The sequence below is a fragment of the Stegodyphus dumicola genome, chromosome 7, assembly GCF_044657685.1.
Source record: "Stegodyphus dumicola isolate Sdum_Otavi_A_Nest chromosome 7, ASM4465768v1".
Lineage (NCBI taxonomy): Eukaryota > Metazoa > Arthropoda > Arachnida > Araneae > Eresidae > Stegodyphus > Stegodyphus dumicola.
The window spans coordinates 34,531,232-34,552,613 of record NC_140774.1 but is presented as its reverse complement, the minus strand read 5'-3'; the positions used below and the strand labels follow the sequence as shown (position 1 = coordinate 34,552,613).

The window sequence follows — 21,382 nt, the reverse complement described above, 5'->3', positions numbered from 1 at the left end:
CAGGTAGCGCTATTACTCTTGTATTTGTTACTAATTGTTACTAATAATTTTACCAGCTTTATTTTGTGCGATTGCAAAGAGATAATCTTTAGCGCTGAAAAAAGAAGGAGAGGTTTTGAAACTTAGAGCTAATATTTTAATCGATAGAATATTCAAAAGTAGTTGCAGACAGTTTTTCTCAGTTGTATTCCTTGCATGCAAATTTGCGTAGCTCAGTGATGTCATAAATGTGGTGAACATAAATTGGTGTCTGTAGCATACGCTCTGATGAAAGAAGGGACTTCATTATAAAACTTTTCGAGTGTTAAAGAAAACGCTGGAATCCCAAGTACATTATAATGGATTTCAAACAAGGAGCAATTAGTGCGAAGATGCTTGTTTTCCAAAACAGCTATTAAAGGATGTTACCACCACTTCATAGAAGCCCTTTGGCGACGCGACCAAGAAATTTGTAAATAATAATATGGAGAAGCTAAAGAAAATAATAAATCTATATTGTAAAAATGGAACATTTCGCTTAAATGTCTAAATGTGCGTAATATTAGCGAATCTTCATCAGCAACTCGTCGATGAAAGCTGGTTAATAATAGAAGAAATGTGCCCACAAGAATTTAATGTGAGAGACATCTTTGATTATTTTGTTCCATGGGTAATGAAAATGTTCCTATGGATATGTAGAATTGATATAAGGTACAGGCATAAGTATGAGGGACACCAGTGATATGTAACGTGTCAACTGGTAATGCCTTCCCCTTATCATACTAACTAACTAACCCTTTAAAATAACATAACGAGATTAGAATATAATTTCATTACAATTTGAAATTCGAAAATTAAATTGAGAACATGAGCTTTGATGTAACAAATATAACATATAAGCATAATAAATAAGAGATACACATAATGAGAAATATAAATAAGTACCGGCAACACGATACTATAATGAACTTACTAGTAATACTAAACAGGTGCTCACGGAGTCAACTCGTTTGAGGTGAACATCAGAAAAACACTGTGTGGTAGAATCTAAGAGCTCAGGTATTAGAGAATACAAAAATTGGGAATGCAGAAAATAATTTTGACAAGAAATCAACACAATTAAAAAAATACTTGAAATGGTATGCTGGAGTAGGTTATTACAGTTTATGAAGTTTAGAAATGGGATCCTTTTGAACGTATTGTATAGTCATTAGGATTTCTGATGCTGCAGACGTGAAAAATGTCGAATGCCTTTGCCAGGAATACTAATGAATATTCGAGATACGATTAGATTATTTAGATTACGACAAAGTGCTCGAGCACCATCTTCCTAAAGAGATACCTTCGTGGAAGATGTTTTAAGGAAAATAGCCTCGTAGTCATGTTACACATGCGGAAAATCTCACATGCAGCCGCTCCGTTCGCCGGGATTTGAGTCACTGTTCGTCTGCTGACGAGCACATCCACAGTAGGTCTCTAATCCCCGCAACATCACGATTTGCAGTCAGACGACTTAACTGTTTGGCTATGTTAATATAGTCATTTAGAAAGACTTATTTGTTTTACATGCACAATTATTAGTAAAACGCAGTATAATAAGTGTTTAGCTGCTTCCTGTAATAAATAGCTTTATAAAATTTGCTACATCAATTGGAATTTGGTAATTTTTCAGTGCTGTTGATTTGTTTTCAAAAAGGACAGTTATATAGTATTTAGATTCGATAACAGACTACAAAAACCATATTTAATTTTTCTTCAGCACAAACAAGATACTGTGAAATCTTTTCGAGTTTTTCCAGGTTTTTCAAGATTATTACTCTTGAAAATTCTATCAAGATTTCACATTGAAATCACAGAAATGGGAGGGAGGAAGTGCTGTAGAAAATTTCTAAAGGTTTTCCGTGATTTCATAAACAAGTAAACTATTCGGTTATGAATATTGCTGAATCATATTGCAGATCAAAAATGGCTAAAATCGGAGACATTTATTCAGTTTAAGTGAACGAGATAAAATTTTGTTTTTATCTCACCGTAAAATTTACTATTACTATTTATTTTCCAAAGTTTCATCCTTGGATTTTATTGTGTTATATATTTTACTCATTTGCAAAAGAGTTTTATTAGCAATTTTTTATACTAAAAAGTTGATTACCAATTTTTTTTTAAAATTTAGTTGACACGGCAGTACGGATTTTGCTTTCCAAAGATGCAATTGAGATATATATAATTAAAATGGATGCTAATTAACATTAAAACATAACATAATAACTTTCTTTCTGTAACGTTAGTGGAATTATTATTATTATTATTATTATTCTGCTATAACATTAATGCATTTAAAGTAAGGCTAAATGTTTGTCAGGATTGTTTTTGTTAAGATTACACTAAGTGTTAATTGCACTTGTTACTACACTGTTTGTCAGGATTGTTCACGTTTGTTAAGATTACTTTGTTAAGATTTTTCATAGTATTACCTCAAATCATCTTTTGATGCTTATTCAGTAAAGAATTTTACACATGAATGTGGCAAATTCATGAACGGTATCTGCCATTGAACCTTCTATAAGATCTTTTAAACTATAAATGCAATAATTAAATCAGCCACGCGGCTAGCTTGTTCACTTAGATCCGAATCTGGGTCAAACTACCAGATTCAGTGAACTTAATCATTCAGCCAACTAAGATGATTGGTTGATGTGATTACGTCAAAGCCTCTCGAGGGCTATCTGCCTAACAGGAGGGATGTTTTCGTAGAGGACTTTTTAAGGGAAAGTGGCTCGTATACACGTTACACATGGGGAAAACCTGGAATACGCTTATGCAGCCAGCCCGTTCGCGGGATTCGAACCTCGAACCGAACTACCAGTGTTTAGCGACTTTACCGTTTGGCCTCTGCTGAACTCTTCCGGGACAAGAATTTTTAGGAAGTTATCTATTTTCTGCAAGAAATTGGAAGATCGGGCTTCGATCTGTAATTGTATTTTTAAACAATAGTTCACGGAAACCATCTCATGAAAATAGTAACGCATTAAAGTAATAATAAAAAAATTAATTAAATTGAAAAAAAAAAGTCGTGACTCGCTCGTGTCAGTGATAAGTTGTTTCAAGTGGCGGTTATTTTTTTTTTTTTTTTTTTTTTTACGCAAATATTAATAGGGACTTCTCTCAAGGCAGCTATTTTTATTGTCCGCCATCCATCTTTTTAATTGGTAAAGAAGGGACTTTATTCTAAACCACGAGCGTTTGCAGAGGAAAGCCACGAGCAAACGAGAAAGCAGCAAGGGGTTACAAGTCGTAACTCACGTTCTTCTGGATTAGTTTTGCTTTACTTCTTTTTATATGCATTTGTACAAGCGTTTTTGTTCGGTTTGTTGGCTCTCAAAGGAGCTAAAAGTGCTTGTGGAGATAGGGTGCACGTTTTGACAGCTCGTCTGATGCAATTTCATAGCATTTTTTTTTTGGATGATGACATTTGCGTTAACAACGCCCTTGTCCGTCACGCTTTATTTAAGTGTTTTGTTGGGTGGACAGATCTTTTCAGCTAAGTGCTTATCTGGTCTTTGTTTCGCTGACTGGGTTCAAGGAGTGGATTAGCTACCAAAAGAATTTCGTATTTAGCACTGCACCGTTTTTCATGGAAATATTTTTTAAACAATTAGAAGTAATGTTTGCCCAAATATGCAATGTACTTGTGCGCCTTACACCCTTCCTTCCTCAAGTGATGCGTTTTATATTAACATGATAGATGAATTAGCTTCTTAGCTTGTTCAAAGCTGATAAACTATCAGTAGTCGTTAGTGTATAATTTCTTCTTATGACTACTAGACATCAACTCAAACAATATGCAGTTAATTAATAATTAATCAAAGATTCATTTTATGTTTATTTATTAACTAATGACTAGATTTATGGCAGAAAATGCTATGTATAAAATTGTGCGATTGTCACTGCGATCTGTTGAGGTAATGCATGTTATTCTGAATCTTATATAAGATTTCGAGTAGGTTGAATTGATGCGTGTTATTTTGAATTTATTTTTTTATCCCGGATCTTGCTTTCCCGAAAAAGCAATTTCTACATCCTAGAAATAATTAAATTGCCTTAAATTAATTTGCTTCAAATTATCTTGAGGAATAATATTTTATAATTTAGTAATAAGAAGGCAATTTCAAACCTCACAACACAGATATGAGTTAGCGTGGAAATCGTGTGTAACTTTAGTCAGTTTGCTTTTATTTAAATAAAAGTCAAAAGTATTTTACATGGATTCTTATTAAAATAAGAAGTATTATTTGAACTTCTTAAGTAAGTAATGATCTCACTTATCACTGTGGAAAGAGCTTCACGCATCGTCTGCCCGTTACAAGCAGCAAATGAAGATGACAAGCAGCTGCTTGATCACACTAAATATTGATTTAATTTAAGATAAAATGGATAAGATTTAAGATAAAATATTTGGATAAACGTTTCATCAAAATCAGAGACTAGCATAGTTTTAGAAAAGGAACTTTTTTTATTATTTTAGACAAACATTTTGAACATTAGATGGATATAGATTCCCTAAAACCCTCCCCAAGTATTTCCTAACTAAAAGCTCTATCAACGGCCGAGTGGTAAGATCGGTGAACACTGGTAGTTTGATCAAGGCTCAGATCCTGGCGAACTGGTTAGCTACAAGAGAGTTTTCATGGTTCTTCTTATGTGGGATCTGAATAAGAACCAATTGTCATTCAAAAGTTCTCCACAAAAGCATCTCTTCTTAGGCAGATAGCCCCTTCCCTCTCCTTTGAACCATAATCCAATAGGAATAGTCAAACAAGATCTATTGCTGCTAACCTTTTTGATGTTTAATACTAAAGTATGCGTGACAGAGGGCAGCCGCAATAACGCGATATTTTAAAATCCCCTTTTCATATAAAAATTAAGGATATTTTCTGTTATAGGAAAACACGCGCCCAACAGTTTTCTATCCAAAGATATATGTGTTAATTTTCCTAGTGGCTACACCTAAATTAAATGCGTTATTCTTATCTTTTATAACAACAGTGTTCTTACTTTCAAAGTAAATACTGTGAATTTTTTTTAATGTCTTTTTTTATTTCGTTCTTTGTTCATTAAAGTAAGTAACCAAAGAAATCTTTACGTTTAGAAAAATTTAATATGGCATAGTCGAAATGAGCTCATGAAAAAGCATGTTTACTTGCTGGATGTATTAAGTAGGAGGAAATAACAAATTGATTTCTCGCTTCTCGCTAAAAGTGTGAAGCTTTTTTTTTTTTTTTTAGGAAACATTACTTGACGCATGTTGTCCTGTAGCGTAGAAGATCTAAATCTGTTGTTATTGTTACTTAAGCTCACTTGTCTGACAGTAATTATTATTGTTACTTACGCTCACGTGTGTGACATTACTCCAAGCCCAATTCCAAGGAGCAGGCCTTGCCACGACGCTTGTCTTTGGCAAAAGTAAAGTTATAATCTAAAGCAGGTTAACGTCTAAAGTACTTACTATAACTTTTAAAATGAAAAGTTATCAAAATCTGCTCTTTTCTCCAGGCGATATTTTGAGATATATGGATCCCCTTATTAGGCTCCTTTGCGCAATATCGAGATTGCTGTATCACAGATAATGAGCGGAAATACAAAGAGATGAAGAAAATACCGCTTATAAAATTAATACTCGTGGCCTAACAAAGTCCCGATTCTTTCAGAGGAAGCAAAGCATTTCCTCATTACTCATTTGGGAATACTTTATCAACGCAACATCTCACCTTCTGAAGTCGCGAGACTGTGAAGGTGGAACTCAAATTTGGAGCCACAGATTGGATTTCTAGAGTTCTACTCTGGCGCTAAAGATAGAGAGAGCAAGAGGCTGACTGTCTTTTTTTCCCTCCACCCCCCGTCTCATTTTCTTACCAGTCATGGAGCGTTGTCAGTGGTTTGACGCAAACCCGAATGACGTACTAAGGTCTAACGTAAACATTAACATGTTGACACAACGACTGAAGCATCACTCTGTCGTATAGTGGAGGCATTACAAGTTAAATTCATTACAGGAGCTATAATTAGCTGTTGCCTCTATAAATTCATTTGTACTCATGGTTCAACAGTGACGGAGACTAATTTTTCTAAACAGCAGTATGTAATTATACGGATTATTGTATCGTAACGTGTAGCAAAGTGTAAACTTCAAATGATTGCTTTTACAGATGAAACATAGAAAGTGAAAATGCAAGTTAAGAAAATATGCACGTACGTCTACGATGGGTGTTCTGCAATAACATTCTCGGAAGTTTCATTTCGGAATTAAGGGCATCCTTTATACTTTCTAACAGAAAAAGATAATACCACTTACAAGGAAGTATACGTAAAACTCCTTACGAGAAGGCAATAAAAATCTTATTTTGAATCTCTCACTTCGAAACTATTCACAAAATAAAGTCCTAAATCCTAGATCTCTACTCTGAATGTACTGTTATTTGCTAAAGTTAGAATGAAAAAATAAATAAAAAAATGAAATCAACACTACAAATTTGTTTGTATACTCTAAATTATAGAACGGCTTCCTGACTTTCATTACTTTGCTAAACGCTAAATTCCATTTTTACCCAACCGTCAGAAAAATGAGATTTTTATGTCAAATCATCGAATTATTGCCTTGTAACTAAATCATGTATCGCGTAGCTTAAATCCTAACCAAATTAAAACTTTACTGCCACAGTTTGTGAGTTACTACAGAAACTGCTTATGACTAGTTATGAGTAGTTTGCACGTTAAAAACTCCATTTTAACAAATCAAGCATATATATTATGCACGGATATCAGATAATCTCTATTTCTACATATAATAAAAGAAAGAGTCCGTGTGTCTTTCGTTCGTGCTGCGCTTAAGCTAATACACCTAGAGCTACGAAATTTGGTATATAGGTGCACTATATATAGACATTATATCTATGTAGACAAGAGCCAGTTCACCTAGAAGCGATTTTTTTTAAATTCGAATTAGATTTTTTTTTATTTCATCTTTTGGATTTTATCGCATCATTTTGAATAGTTTCATTCTTTTAGAAATAAAGTTTTGGCAACAGTTTTTCATTCAATTATATACTGGAATGCTGACTTGAAAATCAGCACTGTTGCCACTTGGAAAAATGAGGGCGATAATTCTGTGCAATTTTTAAATTTAATGTTTCTCTTGGATACTGGACTTTTATTGAGAGAACGTAACGGGAAGTTGATTAATTTATTTATTAAGATAATTAATAGTTGTATTAAAGGATATTGCTTATTTTATTGTAATTTTGTTATGTATAATACATTTTTATGAAGTTGTTCTGCAGAGTAAAATTCTGCGCAGTTTTTAAATTTAACGTTTGGTATTCTCTTCAGACGTTTTTCCGGTACGTTTAAAAACCAGGCGAAGGCTGGCAGCGTAGCTGCTAGTTTCTAAAAAATAAAAATTTACCGTTTACCATTTATACCTTCACTCAAAACTAGTTAACACAGATATTCCTTTTAATCAACTGAGGATGTAGTCATTAACGTTTCATAACGTTTCTCTTTAGTACAAATTAGTCATAGATTAAAGCTAATGAGGAATAATTTTAGCCATTCTTAAATTTTATCCGTCTTAGGTAACATATGTTAGTTTAGCATTTTTGAATAGATGAGGGCTATCTGTCAAAGGGGAGGAATGCCTTCGTGGAGGTCTTTCTGAAGGAAACTGACTCGTATTCATGCTACATATGGGGAAAACCAACCACGCAGTTAGCGAATTTACGTAGCCCTCAGGAATGATGTTTTATTCACACGAATATAGAAGAGACAAGACAAAAATTAAATTTCATGGTGTAGGAAGTTGTTTCAGTGGAATAATTATGCTTGACAAATTTGCAGTAGTATGACTGGTAGAAGCATTATGTTTAAAAAATAGTTTAAATATAATAGCCAACTATAAGAAGGCATTATTCATTGTTCTACACGATTAAAAATATTATTTTGAAAAATCATCATCTGAACCAAAGTAGAATCCTCTGTCACCAATATATATCGTTTGACGCTCGTTTTTTTATTTATTTATTTTTTTTAAATTTTTATTTTCTGACGTTGCCGAGTTTCATTATGCAAAAGCGACACTAATTTATTCTATCAAAATATTTCACAAGTAAAGGCCTTTCTGGATGGCGTCAGAAGCCAAATCGTCCAGATGAAGCATGTATTCTGATAACAATACCCGACTAAACCCAAAAACGTTTGCACAAAAACTTGTTCACTACATTAAAAATAGCTATAAATTACAAGTTCCTCTCTAACAATATAGAATATTTTCAAGCGAGGCATCTTTGTGGACGTATTGCAAGGAAGAAGTTCTGTATCACTAACGTAAGCAGAAAGAAAATAGTCTGTGAGTGAGCATGAAAACAAGTCTGTCATTTTTACAGTCATTTTTACATTTTTTTTTATATCTCCATTCTGATGGGACAATAATAGTTAGCTGAAACTCAGTTCAGCGCTTAGTGACGAAACTTTTACGTGGAACTGAGAAAGAATAGAATATAGAGCTATATGAATTCTGTAGGAGTAGAAAACTAGATTTAAAAAACGTGAATATAAGTACACGCACTACAAGATTTTAAAGAAAATGTGCATGACAGTGCTAAGACTAAGAAATTAAGCCTGCAACAAAGCATTTTTCTTTCAATAAGGCTAATGATCCAAAACAGACAGCAATAGTTATTAATGAATGATCATTGGACAAAGTGTATATGCAGCCAATATACTACCCAAATCATTGCATTTAAATCATGAATTAACTAAGGAAAGAAGTGTGTTATGATTTTAAATTCATGGAATGTTTCGATCTTTGAACTCTCAAAAAACAGACGACAGCTGGATCAAAGAATGTGAACTCTCCTTTACGTTGTTTGTTTAAAACAACGTTAAAAGGTACTTAAGGAGTAAAATTGCGAAAAATTGAAAAGTAATCCGAGAAGAATTTTTGACTGTTTTATGACTTTCTATTGAGACTGCTTAGATAATCCATGCAAAATTGTTCGTTTATTAATGAACTGAAATTTCAATACTATAACTAGCTTGCTTTTACTATAGTAGTACCTGGCGTAAATTTATACTGACCATGCAGAACTCTGCCGTGATATAGGACTATATGTCAAGCCCAGCTCTAAAGTTGGAGCAGATGAAGGACGCATCTAGTGAAATAATTTACGAGCGGAAAAATTTTAAGAGTTCAGGATGTAGCACGAGACATAATTTAGGAGTTAAAGAACTTGCACCTTGCTGTAAAAAGTTTTGCTCCGGTTCTGCAGATGCAGTAAGAGGGCCAGGGATAAGACTCTCTTAACGCCATAGAGAGGTTGTTTGTTATTATGAAAAAGGCGTTCAAAAGTTTTGTGCTTAAAGCTCCATTTCAGCAACTGACAAGCTCTTTCATGTTAAAAGAATACTTTAACTGTGGAGCATAACTAATTGGACACCAGTGAATCTTACATTTAGGACTTAAATTTTTATATACTCTCGAATAATAGAAGTTCATCCAGAAAGAGGGAAAACAAAATTCCCCAAATGAAATACAATCCACCCTTAAATTTTATGCATATCGAAAGGGGAAAAAGCAATAAATGGGTATGCACTGAAAAATATGATTGGAGAGTATTTTTTGCTACTTTCTCTAAGTTTATGAATAAACTAGAATTAGGATTATTTGGATTACGGCAAAATACGAGAGCTCTCTTCAAAAGTGCTTCCCGAAAGCATCACTTCCCAGAAATGAAGTGATGCTTTCGTGCGGGACTTTCTAAGGGAAAGTAATTCGTATTTATAATTACGCATCGAGGAAAACAGGAAAACTTTCATGCAGCCAGCCTTTAGCCTGTTCGTCGGGATTTGAACGCAGTTCGAGCTATCAATATTGAGCGATCTTATCACTCAGCAATTTGCGGATTCAGACGTGAGTAAATTTCAACTACAGGTCAAAAGTAAACTTAAGGTAAAGTCAAAACTTTATTTGTGACGAAATGTTGAGCAGAAAAGGTAAGAAGGTTCACTTTTTTTTCCTTTTATTATTTTAGCAGTCTTTGTGAACTTTGTGCACATCATTTTTATATTTATTTTCACAAACCTGGAGGATCTTGTTTTCATACCGACGCCTCTTGCGAAATAAATGGGGAAGCACTGTAAATTGTTACTTTTTCCTAATATCCAACACAAATTAACCTTGGACCAATGAAATAATTCAAATTAATGCACGTCGAGAATATGCAACAGAAATGAAGTAAGGTATTTTGATTTTTTGCAGCTAGTCGGCAAATTGGGTTTTAAAAATGGATTTATTATTTTTATAGTTTTTAAAGTTTTTGTAGTTATTTTGTTTGGAGGAATTTTTTTCTCTCATTTTCTTTTAATATGCCTAGTTCCAGTATTCCTTACCCTAGTTAACGAGATGCAACCATTTAGTTAGCGCGCGCGAAGACTGTTGAGTGTAATTACGTCAATTTTTAGCTTTTCTTATTAAGGCAAGTTACACTGTATATTATTTAGGGTAAAAGAAATCATGGGAGCGTCTCAGGGGCAGAATATTGAAAAAGAGCAAAAGATAAGACCGAACAGAGAAAACGAATTGCAGCTAGAATGAAAACATCGCTTCATGGAAAAGATGAACCGTCAGACCCTGCCGCAACTTCCGATGGTGCCAAGATTCTAAAGGATAGTGATATATCATACAATTTGAATGACTAAGATGAAGAATCTTCATCTATCATCCTCAAACAAACTATATTTCAGTAACTGAGAGAGCAACCTTCTTCATCGACCTCAAACAAACATCTAAAGGGCATAAAATTAGGATATGAAGTATTTTCTCATTTAAATGCATGTGGGCAACAGAAAGAAGACTTAAAAACTTTTGGTTTGTCTGACCCAGGTTGTTGGCCAGTCACAGAAAAGAATTAACGATCTTTCTTAGCAGTCAAGCTGTATTATTAGCCTAAAAAGATACAAAAAACGTAGACCTTAGGTCCATTGGACGCAGTAGAAGACATTTGACATCTTCATTGGGCCACAGAACATTAACAAATAATGAAACGATTAACAAATCTTGGGTAATATATTCTAAAACTAAAAATGCAGTTTTTGTACACCCTGTAAAATTTACCAGAAAAATGACACTGCCGCTACATCAGCATTGCGTACTACATAATTTTCCTCTAGCAGATGCACAATAATTTGGGGATTATCGCGTTTCCTCACAATCGATCCTTGAATACAAACTGATAAATGACCTTTTGTTACACATAAAAGCAATAAAAATGATGATCCTTTAAAGTTTAAATATGATTGGTTTCACGGACATGATAAATGGATACATATATATCTGGTTGTAAAGAAAGTTTTCCGTCAAAAAACGTTCTTAATAAAGTTAGAGAAAAATATGAAAGCGCTCCCTTTAGAGCGAGTAGTAATCACCACCCAAATCTATGATTTTCTGCCAACGTTTTGGTAGTTTAACCAAAGCCTTCTGCCCAGAAACTTAGTGGCCGCGTGTCCAAAAACAGATCAACATCATTTCGGACGTCCTGTGCAGAATGAAAGATAGCACCAGCAAGAAATAGCTGCAGGATTGAAAAAAGGTAGCAGTCCGAAGGAGCGAAGAGGATAGGTGTAGCAAAAGATTGGTCTGGCATTATTTGACCTTTTTGCACCATACGTTACCTTTTTGCACCGGAACATCATTCGGCGTTTTCCCTTGATAGCAGCATCAACACTGATTAGCATCTCGCTGTATACACCTTACTGTCGAAGATTTTACCTTTCTTTCAGATACTCTTTGTGGATATACCACGGCAATCCCACCAGAAACAAAACATGATCTTTTGTTAATCAAATTGCATTTTGCGATGCTGCTTACGGGCTCACCCAGCGCAGACCAACTCTCTTATCGGCCTGTGTTACTGACACAAATCGACTTTTCATCACAAGTGATGATCCGGTCCAAACTTTTGTCCTTGCGTTGATATTCGAACAGAATAATGAAGGCCCCGAACAACGTCTGTCCTTATCTACTTGATTCAGCTTCTGCGGCACCGAGCGATTGAACTTGTACATCAAGTTTGTGCAATGGAAGAGCACTAACGCGACTAATGGACATGGCATTAACGTCTAATACCATAGCAAGCTCTCGAATGGTTGCATACAGCTCTTCTTTCAAAAGTTCTCTCAGGCGGACCTCATCAACATCAGTAGATCGGCCAGAGCGCTCTGCTTCTTGAATGTCATAGTCTTTGTATTTGTACTTTCGGTACCAAACCCTCACAGTACAATGATACAATCAATATTAGTACCTAAAGCTGTGCATATGATTTGGTGACATTCTGTAGCTGACATTTTGCAACAGAATTGGAAGTAAATGACGGTTCTAATCTGATAGCGTGATGATTTGAGACACCTCGTACTTAATTCTAACGATATTTTTTCACAAATTTCCCATCACAGTGTTCAAAAGCAAGTCTTTTTTTTTTTTTTTTTTCAAATGTCAAAAATCGTTTGACAAAATATAATTAAACACGCCAACGCGAGCTGAGTTGTTTGCGGTGGGGGAAAACTATCGTTTAAACCCGATATATATATATATATATATATATATATATTATATTCAAAATCATTTAAACATTCAAGGTTAGAAGACCTTTCTTGTCAGCATAGATCCTTAATATTAGACTAAATGACCATAATACGCTAAATAAGTTATGTAGACCATAATACGCTAAATAAGTATGTTAGAGATGTAGTTATAGATATCAGGACAAGACGTTAAAACTCTCTGTGTTGTTACAAACTGCATGAAAAAAAATGTGTATGAAAGAGAAGGTAATTTATTGCTTTAACGTATTAGACCGCTAAACAAAGCCTCTCGCATTTATTTGAACTGAGTATTCCCTCTTTAGTGACAGGTGTCAAAGAAGTGAGAGATCAGCGCTCAAAACCAAGGCTCGAGCCCAAGCCAGAACTCAGGAAACGATGCCAAATCGGTCATGGACCCTTTTACCTGAAGGAATTGGCATCAGCTACAAAACAAGATGCCAAGGTCCTGGCACAAACCCCGTAAAGGCTATAACTTCTTCCTTCCGCCTACTCCTTTTTTTTTCACCGCTCTACTGTACGTTTGCTTCCATAAACAGATTATGAATGAAAATTATATGAATGACATTTGCGGCGTAATTAACTTGCATCTGTAATCTGAAATCGAAAACTGTTTACAGTCATGTCTCCGTATCCGCTAACTCAGCACAGGAGAATTACTACATCTGCAAAATCTTTCTGAGATATAAATTAACAATTTATATGTTACAGATCGTGGGTCAAGAGAGAAAGGGGCATAACACGTTGAAATATAGAAGCCCAAACGCATCCAATACTATCCTTCACAAAAATCTTGACGGAGAAAAATACGAGTAATACGCGTGGGTCATTGGAAGAAATGTTCCATTGTTTATGAGTTGATTTGAATGATTATAATATTTATCATCTTGAGATACCATAAAAAATGAAGTGTGAATGTATTTTAATTGCTCTAAGCCCTCGAATATTAGGCTAAAACACTAGGAAATACAATAATAAATACTGACATACAATATCTACAGAAGCCCTTATTAGATCAAATTAAACTCTCATACGACAAATTATTATACTGCTGACCACTGAAAATTGCTCCAGACGTTGAACTTACAACGCAAATGAGGTTTTATCATGGCTTCAGAGCAAACATTTCAAAAATATAAACTTTGATGGCAGAAACCAGTTAAATAATTTTAAAGAAAAAACGCTAATTATGTTTTTAAATGGTTACATTATGCACAAGTAATCTTGTCCGGGCTGATCAATTATACTGCACTGATACGAAAGCTAAAAGTTCTAGAGATAGTTTCTAGTTAAAAATATCATTTTTATTTTGCAGTAAATAATTTTTGTACACTGACCTATTCAAGACCAAAAATTAACAAAATAAATAATAGACAAAGAAACGATAAGCGGATGGAGAAATTGATGCTCATCTCAGTCGTATAAATATAATGAAACTATAATGAAAATATATCGGAAAGAAAATGGAAAACATATTTATCTTTTTATCGTGAATATCAGTTAAAAGGCATGTTTTTCTTTCATCATCTTCAAAACTTAAAGATCTTTGTAGTCGTTGAATTTCGTGTCGGTATTGATTTAACTATTTACTCAGTTCCACGATTTTACTTTTTGCCCGAAGTAAAATACAGTGAACTCTCTCGTGACAACCACTTTCCTAGGAAGACCATCTTTGATAGTAACTATTATTTCTTTAAATATAAGTAAACATCAGTATTTAGCACCACCTATCTATGAAGATAACTTCCAAAAAGAATTATTAGAATTATCTGGAATGTGTGGTCGTTTCAGAGAAGATTCACTGCACTCTCATTTTTAATTTCATCTTTGAGCAAACGTAATTATTATCACATATCTTAAAATATATCTTTATTCTCATCACACTATTCTAGTGGTCTTCAAATTTTGCCAATTGGGAAAACCTCTAAAACCATAATTTTCTTCTGTGAAACTCTAAAAAACCATACTATTTTGGCGACATTTACACCGTCCTCAGAAAAATGAATACTAAAAAATCTGATGTGTACACCACATGACTTCCTTGTACGGAATATTAAATTAGATGCATTTTTTCTTGCATTTCATTTAAACTTATTAAATTCAATTAAATCTACTTCGCCGACAGCGCATAAACCACAATAGAATAAATGCATTCTTTAAAATTCACTCTAGTATTTGTTTACCATAGCGACACTCTGGCGCTAGATTCACTTAACAGTATTATATTTTGTTCATATTATAACTCATAATGCACAAAATCATTTAAAGAATAGAATTATCTAATCGTTGCCACATATTCTATTCAAATACTAAAATAAAGCTAGAATGATGTATAAAAGAAACTAAGCAAACAAAACAAAAAAGAAACAGTTTTTCACAGACGACTGAGTATTTCTCATTCAATTAATTCAGTTCTCACTTCGCGAGAAGGCAAAAATACAAAAAAAAAAAAAAAAAAAAAAAAAAAATTCAAAATATCTGTATTAAAAATTACGAAGTAAATCTTAAACACTTATTTCCTCGAAAAAATTCAAGAAAGGATTAAGCATGATTTAATTGGCAATAATAAATGAAGGCGTTACCTTTCTTGTAAGGCTTAGCAGCACTTAACAACTTTAAAATTGTTGATAATTCTAAAAATTTTGCATACAGATTTACTAAAGGCATAAAAACCTTAACCGGAAGATAAAAACAACATAATTCAATCATTTTCAAAACAAAAAATATACAATTTACAAACATATAAGAGTAAAGAAACTGAGATCACTGAGCCGGGTAACAGAGTGGATATACGAGTATATAAATATATTTATATACGTTTGGTGCGGCCGATTGCAACCAAAATACGAGGTGCACATCTACATGTTATAGCAGTCCTATATACAAAATTTCAATGTTCTTAGGCTACTCGTTTTTGAGTTATGCGAGATACGTACGTACGTACGTACGTACGTACGCACATACGTACATACGTTCGTACAGACGCCACGAAAAATTCTCTTCAGAATTAATTTTAAAGCAGTTTTTTAATTTTTTTTTTTAGGAAACGAGTCTTTTATTCTGTCCTTACGTACAGATATCACGCAACAACATCGTTAAATTTCATTCGATAGCCGTCAAAATGGATATTTTCGTTGAAATATGCTGGCTGAAACTTTTCGCGATTACAATACTTCCTTTTTACTTCGTACAAGGAAGTAAAAAGCACTTTTGTAAAATTTCAGTAAGTACACAAACACTCCGTGCACCACAAATGTACAAAATGGAGTAGTAAACTAAACATTACATGCATTTAGCAAAGACAGAAGTCAAGACTATATACTAAAAACAGATAAATTTGCTAAGTTAGGTCTAGTTTTTTAAAATCATTCTGTTAAGCATAATTGAGCGCCATCAAAAGCAGGACACACACACAAAAATAATTTAAATGTTTTCTCCGAGATACTTATTTCGAATAGTTACACAAGTTGAGTGATCTGAGATTGAAACGAAATAGGATAATTTTCAAATTTGCCGAGGCCAGATAAAAATTGATATATTTTAAAATTTGTGAATATAAAAGACTCGGAAGGTGGTGTATGGTTAATAGAAGAAAAGAATTTTTAGTGTGCCCAGCATGACAAAATGAAGTATATCCTCCATTTAAGATGAAAGCTTGTTATGAAAATGGACTTCCAGCAACACTTTGGAGTACTAATACTTAAATTGATGGTTAAATTTAAAGCATCTTAAAAAACAGCTCTTTTATTTTCATAAATACCGTGAAGACCCCGCATATGTGCAAAGCCAATATTAATTCCTCTATCTCTGACAGTCACAAGTTTCGATTACCAACTGGTCTCTGTCGCAGTATTGCTCAAAAGGTTAAGAAGAATCAGAACAAATAAGATTTTTTAACATACTTATATGTAATAAAATTTGAAAATGTCTTGATGATTGGGAAATAGCTGTAATAGAATTGTAGAGGTTTATTGTGTAGATATAGTGGTGACACAGCAGACGTAAGTGGCCGAAGACAACACATAAGTTATTGCTGGACATTCTTGAGATACATATTCTCAATCACACATCATTATAGGTGCGATATTCTTCCCACAGTTTTGTATAGTTTATCGTTTATGGACTTTTATGCCTTAAACCACAAAGCTTTATGATCTCAAAACCATCGACTGAATGAAGCCTTAATGGCATCTTACTGCATCTCGGACTTGTCACGTCCGCACTGATTTCAGAACTCAGTTTAGTAACGTGGGGCTGAATGGCTAATGGTAGATAACAAAACACATCACGTTTTAATACTTTTATTTATAGTCTGTTAACGAACGAAAATAGTATCAATTTATAATATTCTTACTATAATTCGGCTCAAGCTAACACCTGACAACACGTCAGAAGGATCCAATTACAACTTCTCTCCCCGTCCTTTTAAATTAACCATACACATTGACCATTCTTGAGTATCTAACTTCTTCGTATGAGTATATTGAAAACATGAGACATTGCACCCAGAACTTGCGTGTTTAATTAGCATCAGTTTTTTCCTACAGTATGTATGATCAAATTCGGATTGAAGTCAATATTTAATTCCTAAGCAATGCTCAATTCAAAATGTCAGAAATAGAATTTTTAAAATTAAGAATAACTGGAATAATATTTTTCTTGACCTATTTGGTTTAAAAGCTATTTATCGTTACTCACTTAATTAAAAGCCAAAAGACAGACTTCTTCGAATGCATTTCAATACAACTGATTATTTTCTTTATTAAAAATAATACATCAACTTAAATTTAAAAACTAGAGAAGTTGATTGCTTTGGAAAAATTTCGCTTATTGCAAAATTTGCAATAATGACGCATTTCGATTTTAGCACCGTTTATATGAGAAAAAGGGTGTATTTTAAATCGAAAAAATAATGCATGCAGATTTATAATAATACATTAGTTTCTTAATGATTTGTAAAAGTAAATGCATCAGTAAAAAGTAAATGCAAATTGTCTCTTATTTCTGTTTTTTGCATATTACGAAAAAATAGGTGCAACTGTATAAAATTTTCAAATTTTAATATTTAAAGATTCTTATTTGATTTACTGTTATTTAAAAAATTCAAATTAAAATAAATTCAAATTAAATTTTGTAAAGGGGTTCTAAAAATAATTTCATTTATATGTGTAAAAATTTATTATTTTAAAAGAATAGCACAGCGAATCTTTAAATCTGAATCGTTTAATTTAATATCTTATTTAAAGTTTTCATTTTAAATCTAAGCTGTAGTCACTATTAATGCATAATTAAATATTTAAAATGATCGGAAGAGAAAAAGAACAAGCCAAAAAAATGATTTTCAATTTGAAATGAAACATGAAGATAAAAATTTAAGCTCATTTTTAATTGAAAGAGCTTTGTGAAAAGAAAATGTTCACAAATATAAAATATTTACAATGTTTATTTTGTGCAAAGAAAATTATTATATTATTAATTAATTTTGGTAAAGCATTCGGACGCAACTAAAAATCCACTTAACATATATAAAAATATCTGATGTGGAAACCACACAACTTCCTTATATGGCCTATTATACATATTTTTCTTACACTTCATTTAAATTATTTTCTGGAATTTTATTAGAGCTATATTTTTCATTCAATCAATTCAGGTCTCACTTCGCGGGAAGGCAAAAATGTATAAAAACTTAAAACTTCTTCATTAAAAATTTAAAATACAGAAAATCCTAAAACACCAAATACATCACAAAAATGAAGACAAGGAAATGTCAGAAACATGACGTCAAAACTTATCCGCCATACAGCGTACGTTTAAGACTACGAAACATAGTGTTAAACAAAATTACACTGAATATGAAAGCAAATATTTAGAGGCTGAGAAAAATGTCTTATTACTTGCATTGATCTGCTTTTGAAACTTCCAGTGATCTTCCAGGTTTTACCATATAATACATTTGTGTTATAGGTACCATTTACACATTTGTGTGTACCTAGATTTTATTAAATTTGAAAGAGTTATTTACAATCCTTGTGATTTTTCGATATACAAAGCAGAAATTTCTTTTTATATTAAGCAATAAAATTAAAACAGGAGTCTTATAAACGTTCACTGATGAATAGCTAACATGTAGCCAACGCCGATTAGAATGTAAACAAAACTAAGAAGTCCCTTTATGGCAGAGGACAAGATGAGTCGTGACGTCATACCATGACGTTTCATGGCTTTCATTCACTGGCAGTTCTGTCAATTTCGAATCCCGGAAACGGACAGGCTGCATGGTTGTTTTCGTGGTTTTCCCCATGTGTAACATTTATACGAGCCAGTTTACCTTAGAAAGTCCTCCACGAAGGTATCCCTCCCTTCGGCAGATAGCCCTCTGGCTTTGCCGTAATTACATAAACCAAACCTACTTCTATTAGGTGGCCGCAGGCCACGAGGTACGAATTCCCGAACCGGAGCCCTAACCCAGATTAATAAATATGCGATGCGTAACCTGTAAATAGCATTCTGAGGGTGTAAATAGCATTTTAAATAAAAAATAAAAAATAGTTCCAGTGTGGCGAGGAGTAGGGCGAATCATTCTACTTCCTGACAGGGAAAGGAAATTATTTCATTAGTGGGAGGAGCGAAACAACTTCATACGGGAATGAATGTAGTGTGATGTATTGAGCAAAGTAGTAATGAAATGTGAAAGTATTTAGAAATCTAAAAGCATTGGCAAGAGTGCGCTCATTGTCGACTTAATGTCATGTCGGCTAAGTGTCCGTGTCGGTTAAATGTTCTGTCGGCTAATTGTTCTTGTCGGCTAAACGTCCTGTCGGCTAAATGTCCTGTCGGCTATGTGTCCATGTCGGTTAAATGCACTGTCGGCTAAGTGTCCCTGTCGGCCAAATGTCTTGTCGGCTAACTGGTGTTGGTTAAGTGTCCCGTCGGCTAAGTGGTTGTCGGCTAAGTTACCGGGAACATACGGAGAATGCTTACTCCATTTATTCTTATTTCTATGGGACACACTACTAGAAGCTTCAAATGTAAACAAATAAGCCGTCACATTAGGCCTTGCGACTCTTAAACTTTTAACACCTCTCAAAAATAAAACACTCCAAAACATTCATAGTTAATTATTGAAAACGTAATCGACTTAGATTATCATTGCTGTATTTGATAAACAAGTTTTATATTAATTACTCATGCTGTTTGAGTGAATGTTTTGTATATTTACTAAATGAGAAATTTATTCTGAAAAATAGTTCAAAGCTCGTTTTTAATAAGTAGCTCATGACTGATATTTAATTACTGAAAGAAGATCCTAGTTTGAGGAATAATTAAAAAAATTATTAACCCATTAAGCGCTTTTTTAATTATAAAATGTTTAGTATTTATCATGTTGTATTTGTCTTCACTGCGAAATCAAGTACTATTTTTGCATTTATATTTACCCGTTTTGAAAATTCTTGTTTTCCTTTTCTAGTTTGTTATATGTATGTTATGACTATGTTAGGAATGATAAGCATAACTTCTTTTTCAGCATCATCTTGGGGTTTGCACAGACAAGGCCATTGTCAAGCAGGCTTTTCGGCAGCTTTGACGGAGGTAACTAGATTTAAAATAAATAACATTAACATTATTTGATCATCTGAGACAGCAAAGAAAAACAAATTGTATTATCGCCTTTGTATATTCAGAAATGCTGTCAAAATTAAACGTGTATAAAATACAGTATTCAAATTTTATAAATCAATAATTAAGGAATATTTACCATTCTTTGTTTCAGCCGCCAAAATTATGCGGATAATTTGTGTTCCTTACAGTATCTTATTTTAAATTTCGATATTTTAATGCAGAATTTAACTTAATTATACAAGAGCTGCGAGTTTTACGTTGTAAGAAGACGTCCTTTCAAATTGGAAGACATTGGTCGATTTGTATGAAAACTTCCTTAGGACTTCACTAGATGGCGCCACGACTCAATAGTGTATGTCCACAATAAAATTTCAAGTATTAAACGAGCGTAACGTAACTTTATTTCACATGAGTAAGAGAGCAGAAAAGTTGCGTCATATTTTGACACTTGACCGCGATTTTCCAATAAAGTATATAATTTAGAAATTCATGCATGCAGTTACGATGTAATTTCTTCTTGAATTTCTTCTTTGAACATCAGAGACTACAGCTTTAAAAAGAGGCTTAGATATTCAAAATAAAAATAACATGGCTGTCTTAGCACTCAAAAAAACTTGCGTACAAACAAATATACTGATAGCCTATAAAATTAATCAAAACCTTCCATTTTTGCGTGTATAAATACAAAATATTTAACGATAACAATCAGTAAATAATGCATTATTTAAATTTTAATGAATGAACTGCTCATCAAATCCAGTTAGTATTAGTATTACTTTAAATCAGTCTTTACAGGAAATAATACGCGCTAATTTGATTTCATTAATGTAAATAAATACTTTGAATATCTACTTAAATTATGCTATACATTTTATTTCAATAATATGTTGGCATAGCCATCTGTTACTTCCATTCTTTACTTCGTACAAGGAAGTAATTAGTTTTTTAATATTTTTTCGAATTTTATCAATTGGAATTTTTAAATAAAAAAATCTGATGTGTACACCACATGACTTCCTTGTACGGAATATTAAATTATACGCACTTTTTCTTACATTTCATTTAAACTTATTGGATTGAATTAAATCTACTTCGCCGACAGCGCATAAACCACAATAGAATAAATGCA

At 33.2% G+C, this 21,382-nt stretch overlaps 1 protein-coding gene across 2 annotated transcripts in view; it reads left to right on the top strand.

Moving 5' to 3' along the window:
• Window positions 1-21,382, top strand: part of LOC118200918 (integrin alpha-PS2-like) — a 197,607-nt gene that overhangs the window by 103,053 nt on the left and 73,172 nt on the right. For both annotated transcript variants that reach the window (XM_035372909.2, XM_035372908.2), the window contains one exon: window positions 20,159-20,223. In XM_035372909.2, coding sequence (XP_035228800.1) covers window positions 20,159-20,223 — 65 coding nt within the window. The remainder of the gene's footprint in view (window positions 1-20,158; window positions 20,224-21,382) is intronic.